This window comes from Alosa sapidissima, chromosome 1 (genome assembly GCF_018492685.1).
Source record: "Alosa sapidissima isolate fAloSap1 chromosome 1, fAloSap1.pri, whole genome shotgun sequence".
Classification (NCBI taxonomy): Eukaryota; Metazoa; Chordata; class Actinopteri; order Clupeiformes; family Clupeidae; genus Alosa; species Alosa sapidissima.
In genome coordinates, this window is record NC_055957.1 from 10,638,846 (window position 1) to 10,650,014 (window position 11,169).

General features: G+C 41.7%; 2 protein-coding genes across 2 annotated transcripts in view; one reads left to right on the top strand and one right to left on the bottom strand.

Moving 5' to 3' along the window:
- Positions 1-465: 465 nt before the first annotated feature.
- LOC121712645 (SUN domain-containing ossification factor-like) overlaps positions 466-11,169 on the bottom strand; it is a 32,800-nt gene continuing 22,096 nt past the window's right edge. Inside the window, exon 25 of the transcript XR_006032636.1 lies at positions 466-657. The gene's annotated coding sequence lies outside the window, so the exon portion shown is untranslated. The remainder of the gene's footprint in view (positions 658-11,169) is intronic.
- Positions 1,410-8,783, top strand: LOC121721283 (chemokine-like receptor 1). The gene is made up of 3 exons (XM_042108088.1): positions 1,410-1,459; positions 7,830-8,563; positions 8,746-8,783. The coding sequence occupies exons 1-3, from the start codon at positions 1,410-1,412 to the stop codon at positions 8,781-8,783; spliced, it is 822 nt and encodes a 273-aa protein (XP_041964022.1).

Sequence of the window (11,169 nt, forward strand, 5' to 3'; positions counted from 1 at the left end):
TGCGCCGGGATTAGTGTGCGCTTCACCTCACTGTGTGCTGAGTGTGTTTCACTAATTCACGGATTGGGATAAATGCAGAGACCAAATTTCCCTCATGGGATCAGAAGAGTATATATGCTTATACTTATCCTAGGGGGGTCCGGGGACATGCTCCCCCAGAATAAGTTGGAGGTAAATCTATGGATGGAAATATTTCTGCTGTATAGCCTAAACTATTTTGCACTTCAGTGCACAATTTTAACCATGCACCCAAAGGTAGGCTAGTTATGATGATAGGTTCACAACCACAAAGCATATTTGCTGAGTTTCAGAAATAGTCAAAAATAGTGTAGCCTATTAAAAAAAAAAAAAAAGAAAAATTGTTTTATGGTACACACCAAACCGGACATTATGCTTTATGGAAATCTACAGTATAACTCTTCCATATGAATCTGGTTAAAGACTGGTAAGCTACTGATTAAAAGCCCAAAATGATTGTCCTTTTCTACATTGTACACCTACAATGGAAACTGATAGCTGCTTCGTACAACTTGATGAATGAAATGTCTGTGGCATCAGTGATTGTCACATTGGCAGCTGATTAGTGACAAGAGCAGCAGCTACTGACAGTCGCCAGTCTTCACAAATGACCCTCACAGTTTCTATACCTGAACATACCTCTAGGTGGTACCTGGTGTACCATTTTCCTGCATTTGAGAGGAAAACACCTCATAGGCCAAGCTTTTCAAACTCAGAGTCTTATGTTTTTCTCAGGTGGCTCCTCCCCCTCTCTGCTTATATTGATCACCTAAATTAAAAACCTCTCAGGGAAAGTAGAATGTACAATTAGTTTTGACTGACTGCACAATCTCGTATTCACTCGGTTGGATATCTGAAGCCATGCAGTTTACCAACCATCATAAAATAATCCAGGGGATGGTTCCCGATAACGATCACTCTTAGCGCGCTAAGAAGACACAAGATATATCTTACCAAAGTTGTTTATGTTCCTAAGTGTGTTCCCCGAAGTGTCTCTTAGGAAGCTTCTTAACACGCTGCCTCTTACGTTCGACGTTACAAAGGCGCTGTCCCAGTGAAGGTGCTGAATTAGTTGGCATCGATTGCTCAGGAATCGATTTTCCACTTCACGCGAAGGTGCATGACGGCGTTAAGAAAGACAACAAGTTCCATGCAAATGAAACAGTCCTCAAATTATTCTAGTAACTTTTATTTTAACATAGTTGAAGTTCTCAGTAAAATAGACTTCATTAAATTATCAAATTACCAGGATGTTTGCTCACATTGCATACTCAGTACAAATTCTGCACCACAAACGGGCTGTAGTGGTTGCGACAGACACAGATGTGATCATGATGTGTATGTACTACATCACACACATGGATGGGCTGCAGGAAATGTAGGTGAAGACGATGGATATCTTCCTACCTGTTCATGCCATCACAGAAGCTCTGGCGGGGAAGTATGATGTTGCAGCTTCAGATCTTACATCCCTTCACCTCAGCACCTACATACTTACCGGATGTGACAGTCAGCAATCTGTACAGGAGAGGGAAAAGGCGGGCCTACACAACTGCTATTAAACACCTGACAGACCTTCTGCCACTGTGCAGGTACGGTGACCCTAAGGAAAGCCTGGATGTTCAGGAAGAGGTTATAACAGCAGCATGGCGATACATGGTGTCACTCTATGACAGGAGTGACTGGTGGTACTCTAGATGCACTGCGAGCCCATCTCTTTGTGATCATCAAAGGAGACATGCGTTGCCTTCCACCAACTGAAGATGCCTTCCTATAACTGAAGATGCCTTCCTATTACACCTTCGCCGAGGCCTGCATCAGTTGGCTGTGTGTAAGCGGGCACACATGGTTCAGCCAACCGACCCAGCTGCCACTGATTTTGGGAGAAAACTTGTCAATGGCAAATTGGTGGCAACCATGATTCTGAAAGAGGCAAAACCTTCTGAACTCAAACACAGCAAATACTGCCGCTGCAAGAAAAGCATGTGTGTCCTGGGATGCTCCCGTGCAAGAGCCAATGTGAAGTGTGTTTTTGTGTGTGTGTGTGTTGCTGCCCTTGTCTGCGTCTGTCTTGCTCTGCCCGGTGTGTGTGTTTTTGTAGGCGTGGCTGCAGACCATCTGTGGAATTGGTGACACCTGGGCCCGGTGTCTCCACGCCCTTTAAAAACGGCTTCCACCCTGTTACCCGTTGGAGCTTCTTTTCTTTTGCCCTATTGCTTTCTTGCATGCATCACGCTTTCATCCATTGTCCACTCAGCCACACACTTACGTTACACTACTGACTTCCACACTCTACGTTTTAGTCTGTTTACTTGCGTAACCGTTATAATAAATGACTTGTTATTTTTACTTCAACCTAGGCCCTACGGTTCTCAAGATATTCACAGAAAACTGTGTCTGCCCTACCCTCCTTTTCGGGGGGTCCAGTACAGCGGGCGGGGGGGGGGGGCTACAGATCAAAATGAAAAACGATGGTTCCATGCTATCCATGTGGGGTTACATGCCCACCAAGTTTCGTGTACCCCGGTCTTTCAGTGTCCCGGGAATCCTTGTTGGTGTACGGTCACTAAATGTACACATAAATTATTTTATTGTAAGGCCCCCTATGAACAAAAGTTCACAAAACTTGGCATGCATTCGGAGGGTGTCATAATGATCCTACACTTTCAATTTTGTGCAGTTTTGACCATGTCAGCCAGAGATATTGTGATGGAAAACCCCTAATTTTTTGCTTTTTAATTTTTAACTAGGTGGCGCTATACATGAAATAAGTGGTAATGGGATGGGTTGACATGCCCCCTTAAGACCAACATACGAAAAAAAAGTGGACCTCCTAGGCCCTACGGTTCTCGAGATATTCACAGAAAACTGTCTCCAGCCACCTACAGGCCAGTTGGTGTATAGTAACATAAATTAATTTATTGTGTGGCCCCCCATGAACGGAATTCCACGAAACTTGGCGTGCATTCAGAGGGTGTCATAATGATCCTACACTTCCAATTTCGTGCAGTTTTGACTATGTTAGGTCACAGATACCTGCGACTACAACACCTCATTTTTACTTTTTTGTGTTTAACTAGGTGGCGCTATACATGAAATGAGTGGTTATGGAATGGGTTGACATGGCCCCTTGAGATCAACATACAAAAAAAATGGTCCTCCTAAACCTTACGGTTCTCGAGATATTCACAGAAAACTGTGTCTGCCCTACCCTCCTTTCGGGGGGTCCAGTCTAGCGGGGGGGCTACAGATCAAAACGAAAAACGATGGTTCCATGTGGGGTTACATGCCCACCAAGTTTCGTGTACCCCGGTCTTTCAGTGTCCCGGGAATCCTTGACGGAAATTTGGACATCCGAAAAAAAAAGAAAAAAAAATCTGACTAAACCTATATGACCGCCGCTTCGCTGCGCGGCGGTCATAATAAAAAGTATGGCAGACGATGTCAGGTCCAACCCACTTTTGAGACTTTGGCTCCCCGACTATAGGCTGGATGGAATGTCGTGGCATGGAAAGTTGTGGCATGTCAAGCGGGCATATCCCAGGATTCTGGTGGATTCTAAAAGCAACCTCCGGCATAATACTACAATGTTGCTATGTTCTGAACATCTGTAGGCCTACAGCTCGGATGCAACGTGACAGTTCATTTACACTTAACAATGAGTTTGGCGTGTGATCCGGCCAAATGCCTACAGTACTTCATAGTGCAAACGTAGGCTACGGTTAATACACGTTCTAAAGAACAATGGGAAATTCAACCAAGCAGTGGAATAATAAAATCAATTAAATCTAGTCTACTAGTCTATTTTTTTTTTTTTACTTTCAATGAAACTGATTTTCTAATGAGAAAATTATGTTCCACTAAATCATGTACAATGTGCTGTTAAAGACTATGCAAGTTCAGGCTATAATTGCTGTCTGTTTGCAGGACATGTACATCATGGATAAAGACGGAAATTAAAGGGACACCAGGCAACGTTTTCGTGTTAATTAATCATCTTCGTAAGTCGGTATATGGTTAAATGACTCATTACGGGGCGAATGAAAGCTCTCTCGCCCGCCCCTACTGCCTGTAGGAAGAATATCCCACTTGATAGATAGATAGATAGATAGATAGATACTTTATTGATCCCCAGTACGGTGTTCATTTTAGGACATCCTCAGACTCAGAAAAACATCGGTCATCTTCAGACTAAACTGCCTCAGCGTCAGAAAAACCAGACTCAGGTGTCAGACTGAGAAACATCTGTCATTTTCAGACAAAACTGCCTCAGCGTAAGAAAAACCTGTCATCCTCAGATAAAACTGCTTCAAACCAAACTGCCTCAGAAAAACATCTCTAAGGAGTCAGGTCTCAGAAAAAACGCTGTCAGAAAAAGTGGAGTCAGGTCTCAGAAAATCAGGTCTCAGAAAAAACGCTGTCAGAAAAAGTGGAGTCAGGTCTCAGAAAAAACGCTGTCAGAAAAAGTGGAGTCAGGTCTCAGAAAATCAGGTCTCAGAAAAGTATTAAGTATTAAATAAAGACAAATGTGCTATGCCATGATGTAATACCATATAATACCATTATAAAACGTTAGCAGTTGTCATTGTCATTGCACAACAATAATAGACAGACATAAAGATAGACAGGTACTTGAAATGTAATCCCCAGGGGACAATAACTGCAGCGTTGTTGAATTCATTTGATATGAGATGTTATCTTTTCTTATTTAGAGAAATGTGCCTTGTTGTTGGTACCTGCTATTTCATGTATTATCATAATGGTATTATATGGTATTACATCATGACATAGCACATTTGTCTTTATGGGGGTTTGGGAATAATGATGTGGTGATAATGATGCAGGTTTCTTACTGGTAGGTAGTACAACTTTGAAACGGTTAGCAAAAGTAAGAAATAATGGTCCAGGTGTCGTTCTGGACTTTCGTGGTGGAAAAATGTTTAACCCACTTTTCCCTAGCTCATTGAATGTACCGTAATCCTACGAAAAACAAAATATTTTGCTGTATGTAGTACGTAGCTTACTCCGGTATGTGCCTTACAGCAGCTGCTAATGTTACTAGCTAAGTGAGGTTAGCTAAGTTACATCCATGGATTTCCTACAATGTGTATACCATTGGATCACTTTCTACTGTACCTTTACTTATAATTTCTACATCTAACCAAGCACCAAATATAACATGCCAGTGACCAGGCTTGGAATTTCACCATTCTGGGGGCAAGGCCACTTGGCCTTCAGTTGGGCATATTTGGTGGGGGGCACAAAGGCCACATGGGCACCAAGGCCAAAGTTAACTATACAGTAGTAGGCTATAAAAATGATCAAAGTTGTATTTAGCCTATTCACTGTAGGCTAAAGTAGACCTGCATCATTGTATGAAACATTACAAAAACATGAAACATGACATATTACATATAACTGTAAATCATCTGATCATCTAATAAAAACAGATATCTAAGCTATATATAACATTTATTTTATATTTGGCCTGCTATGAAATCATGTATTGAACAATTTAAATTTAAGCACAGCTCATCTTTAAGAAACTCTAATAGCCTAGATGCATGCTTAGCATTTTGTGATCAGGCTACTTTCACAAACTCTTAGCTGTCCTCTGATTTACCAATATCTAGGCGATATTTGTAACATTTATTTTGTATTTGGACCGTTATGAAATCATGTGGAACAATTTAAACACATTGTAAAACTTAACGCCCAAATTTGGAGACATCAATGCATGTCGAAATTTACTGCAAATTCAAAACTGGATTACTCTGGAACGGCTAACTGTACAGGGGACTGCTTTACACCTTTATGTTCGGTAAGGTCTGCTGTTTATTCTGATATGTGGTTTGTCATGTGTTAAAAGAAGGGTTCGTAAAGTATTCCACCGAGATGAATGGGTAGGGAGATCATGGACGCAAAACCTTCAGTAGAATGTATGATTAAATTGAATTATATTATTTACTTTTCTCGCGAACCGTTCAACACCGCAATTATCGGCCAACATCGTTTAAAAGCTGAGAAAAAGCTCTTTCATGTGACATCACTTGTGATGTCTGTGTGATGAATGGGTGAATTTGGACGCACTTTCTTGCGATGTCACTTTCTCCACTGCGTAAAAGACTAAATTAATTTGCGCTGTGAATGCTAAGATTATTTTGACAGGCCGCAGGCTAAATAAAAATCGCTATTTGTAGGACACAAAGCAGAATATTGAAAGAAGGGGGCACCAAGGCCACCGTGGCCTGTAAACCTATGATTTTCAAAGGGGCTTCACGGCCAACGCAAGGGGCTACCACGGCCGTCGTGGCCGCCGTGAAATTCCTACCCTGCCAGTGACAGAATAACGTATTAAGCATAATATTAAACTCACCGTTCTGTATCCGTCGTCTTCTTCTGTCCCCACAATAACTTTTCATTTGAGACTTTTTCGTCTGACTCTGTTTTTTCTGAGACGTGATTTTCTGAGACCTGACTCCACTTTTTCTGACAGCGTTTTTTCTGAGACCTGACTCCACTTTTTTTGACAGCGTTTTTTCTGAGACCTGACTCCACTTTTTCTGAGGCAGTTTGGTTTGAAGCAGTTTTATCTGAGGATGACAGAGGTTTTTCTTACGCTGAGGCAATTTTGTCTGAAAATGACCGATGTTTTTCTGAGTCTGACACCTGAGTCTGAGGATGTCCTAAAATGAACAACCAGGGGAAATTCAAGGTCTCAGCAGCATACAGACAACACAAACACATTCTTTAACAGCAGAAAGAGTAATTAAAGTATATAATATAAAAACACAACTAAGCAATAAGGACAGTAGAAGATAAAGAATATGCTAAATATACTAAAATACTAATTATACTAACTAACACTTAAATACAATATATAAAAATATACTAAAATACAAATTACAAAAATACAAATTATACTAACACTTAATCTAAATCAATTCTAAAAACCGTATCCACATAGTGGTGATTAATCAATCAGAGGCGCTTGCAATGACTGAGGCAGGGACTGAGCCTGTGATTCTCTGTGCATAGTAAAGTATGGTAAGGTGCTCTAAGGCAGTGTTTCTCAAACTTTTTCAGACCAAGGACCACTTAATCAATAAAAATAGCCTCACGGACCACCTAGCTAAAAAAAAAAAAGTAGACCTACTTCAACAGTAAATTACACAATAGGCCTACTCACTGATTGTCTTTGCACCTTGCTTATTGTGTCAGAGAATTTATATGATTTAAACTGGCATGCCTTACATAGGCAGTGTTGCAGAAATGTTTGGATTTACATACAACTTGGTTCAATATTGCAAACAACTCATCTATATTATATTTTACCACGTCTGCTCACGGACCACTTGGGCTAGCTTGCGGACCACCAGTGGTTCCCGGACCACACTTTGAGAAACACTGGTCTAAGGTGCTCTGTGTGAATGAGTTTCATGGTGGTAGTGCAATGGTGATAGTGGTCATGGTGAAAGTGCAAATGAGTAAGTCCAACAGTGCAACAATGCAGAAATAAAGTGAAGTCTATATATCTATATATTTAACTATTTAAGAAAATGTATAAGTGTGGCCAAAGTTCGGCTGTGGCATGGAGGGCGGGTTAAGCATATGTGCTAATGTGATAATATAGCACGCAAACAGTGAGGCATAAAGACAGTGGTAAAAGTGGCTAGTGGACAGACTGTACCAAACATGTTTTTCGTAGAGAAAAAGCATCAGGCTTGCCTGGTGTCCCTTTAAACATTCTATTAGAATTCTAACAAATCTGATGAATATACATATGATCCTGAGCCTGAACCACCTGCTAGTCTGTCTTGTGATGCACTGTGTGTATTTGTCCTGGCGTCAAATATAATCATCTTCATTCTGGTCATCGTGGGAAATGGCCTTGTCATTTGGATCATTGGTAAGACAAAGCGCACGGTCAACTCCTCATGGTACCTGAGCTTGGCAGTGTCTGACTTCTTGTTCTGCACGACTGTCCCTTTCAACGGTGTCTATATGGCAACTGGACACTGGCATTTTGGACTTTTCATGTGTAAGTTCATATCTGTGGCCTTCCCCCTTAACATGTACAGCAGCATTTTCCTCCTGCTTGTCATCAGTATGGACCGCTGCATGTGTGTCGTATTTCCTGTGTGGACTCAGAACCACCGTACTCTGAGAAGGTCTTCTGCCATCATCGTCCTGGTCTGGATTATCTCTGCACTGCTAACTCTACCCTCCCTAGTTTTTCCTACTACACAGACTATAAAAGATCAGACCAAATGCATCCATGATCATAATTCCACAGCATTTTCCTGTAAAAGTGTGGTGTTGATTGGTTTTGTATTTGGACTTGCCATCCCTCTGATGGTCATTGTGATCTGCTACTCTGTCATTATGCTGAAGCTGAGAGCCAATTGTATGATGAGATCCTACAAGCCCTTTAAGGTGATGACCGCTGTCATAATAACATTTGTGATCTGCTGGCTTCCTTTCCAAATCTTTCGGCTGATGGAAGTTTACTATGCGTCATATTCCGGTGCCCTGTTGAAGACAGGTGTGACGGTATGACTCGGAGCAGTGGGTGTGGGTCTGTCTGGTTCCCATGGCTGCCCCGCCCTTTTGTAAATGGGGAAATGAACACGGCTCCATAAATAGGGTGCAGTGATTAATGGCGGAAAGCTGCTCCTCCGTAGACGCTGCGAATTCCAGCTCTGTGTCTGGTCATTGTCTCCCCAGGGTCCTTCGCACTTGCTGACATCGTGCTACAGCACTGATACAGCTTGTGTTGTCCGGCGTGCACTCATCCACTGCTCTGCTCCGTAATCGTGGGTTCGCTAAGCTCCCCCTTTCAGTCATCCATCTCATCCTAGCGCTTGGGTAGGCCTCTCTCCTCGCTCTCTCGTAATTGCACGGCTAATCATGGACTGCTGCTGTTCTGTTCCGTTCTGCTTGGCGTGTTCTAGTCTAGCTTGCCTCTGCTAAGGCCCTGTCGTTTTCTCAGCGTGCAACAGATTGTTGCCGACTATCGTCAGCCGAAGGGTGTCCGCTGGGTGCTTGGGCTTCAATTTGTTGGTTGCGGTGCAGGTGCGTGTATAGTTTAAAAGTTAAATGTAGATAGTGTAATGGATGTTGATAGGCAGATTGTTTAATGGATGTTGATGGGATAGTTTAATGGGTGGATGAGTGAATGGTTTGAAGAGGATGAATGGATAGAAAGTTGGATGGAATGTGCCTTATATCCTTGTAGAATGGAGAGACACCGAGAGCAGAAAGCAGTTGATACAGGTGCAATCAGTTTAACTGGCTTTTTGATAAGGCCTAGTTGAGTAGCTGGAAGTTGATACAGGTGCAAATCAAGTTAATTAGCCCATTGTGATGTCATAGTGCCAATGCAAAGTCTATGGGGAAGTTTCTACGTTAAACGGTTAAAGCTGAATTAGATGCAGAAATTTGGTGGGAAGAAGAAGAAGAAGAAGAAGAAGAAGAAGAAGAAGAAGACGACTTCGGATAACAGAGCAGTGCATTTTCATGCACTGTAATAAGATAGAGGAGAGACTGGGCAGCAATAACTTTGGGATGGTGTTAAGAGAATGACAGGCTTGCAAAGAACACAAAACAAGCCGGTCCATATCCCAACTGAGAGAGAGAGCGATATTTCTGAAGCATTGAACACTTTTTATTCACGTTTTGACATTCATGACTTTTCAGATGACCTTAAGAAATTAACTTATGAGCAATCTCTAAAGTCCACTACATTTGTAATCACACAGGAAGACGTAAGGTCAGTAATTAAAAGGAATAAGGTAAATAAAAGTCCAGGACCAGATGGGATTACTGGGAGATTGCTAAAATGCTGTTCAGAACAGCTTTGTGGGGTGTTCACTGATATTTTTGGAATGTCCTAACAGAGAATGGTTCCAAATATATGAAAGGAGTCTACTATAGTCCCAGTGCCAAAAGGCAGCACTATAAAGAGTTTAAATAACTTCAGACCAGTGGAACTGACCTCACTGGTGATGAAGTCATTTGAAAAGATTGTGAAATGGATCCCATGCAGTTTGCATACAGGGCTAACAGTGGGGTGGAGGATGCCTAAATTACACTACTAATTAAACCTCCTGTACAGTCATCTGGAAGGTCCAGGCTCTTGTTTGCTCAGATTTTTCTTCTTTAATATCTAAATTATATCTAAATTAAGTCATAAACGTTTGACATAAGGCTTCTGTTATTAAGTGACATTCGGTTTTTGTTATAACAAGTTGGGGTTAGGGACAAATACAATCTCAGCCTTATTGTGAAGGTGGCTGGGAAGTTGATTGGCTGTCCACAGTTATCCTTGCTGACCATTTATGAGAAGGAAGTCATCCAGAAGGCAAGGTCTACATTGGACTGTAAAAATCCTCCCCATCATTGTTCATTTGAAGCTCTTCCCTCAGGCCGGAGACTAAAAGTCCCCTTTTATAAGTCCAATAGGACAAAAAGGTCTTTTATTCCTAGTGCAATACAATATGCCTGTTCAATTTGCACAATTTTTCTTTATTGCACATAAATTATTCTGACCATCTGTCAGAAAAATAAATAGATAAGACAGTTCCTTAACTTATATTAACCTGTGTCTTTTTCCCCATCTTGTGTCTTTGTGTAACTTTGTGCTATTTATGTGTACCTGACTGAGAGACAAGTTTCCCTTTGGGACAATAAAGTTAAACTGAACTGAACTGCACTAATTCTGGTATTTGCTTTCTTGTCACTGCAAGTGCACTTGGTTTGTGACTTTAATTTGATAAGATGGTGAAATAGATACAACTGCGCTTCCTTCCTACACTTCCTTTTATGTTCCTAGAAAAACAAATTACATAGCACCGGTATTATTAAAGGCAAATGTAGCATGGCCTGGGAGCCACTGCCAAAACAGACCATCTGAGATGCAAGATTCTGCGACTAAAATTATCTACTATGCATTTTTTCCATATTGACTAACTGCATAGAAGGCTGGCCCTATCTAGTTCTGTTTTTCGTGTATAGCGTTGGGGGTGACGGGGGACGAGAGCGCATATGTTGAGACCAAGTCTTTAAAGCATATACCTGCAAACTCAGAAGGACTGAAAAAGGTGGCATATTTCCGAAATAATCCCCCCCCCCCCCCCCGCACATAGGTAG

What these genes read in the sequence shown, in the direction of transcription:
- LOC121721283 (XM_042108088.1), top strand. Translation starts at nt 1,410, where the DNA reads ATGGATATCTTCCTACCTGTTCATGCCATCACAGAAGCTCTGGCGGGG. An exon ending in ACAGAAGCTCTGGCGGGGAA is followed by an intron (nt 1,460 to 7,829) that starts GTATGATGTTGC and finishes ACCACCTGCTAG; the next exon opens with TCTGTCTTGTGATGCACTGT. An exon ending in CGGTGCCCTGTTGAAGACAG is followed by an intron (nt 8,564 to 8,745) that starts GTGTGACGGTAT and finishes TTGTCTCCCCAG; the next exon opens with GGTCCTTCGCACTTGCTGAC.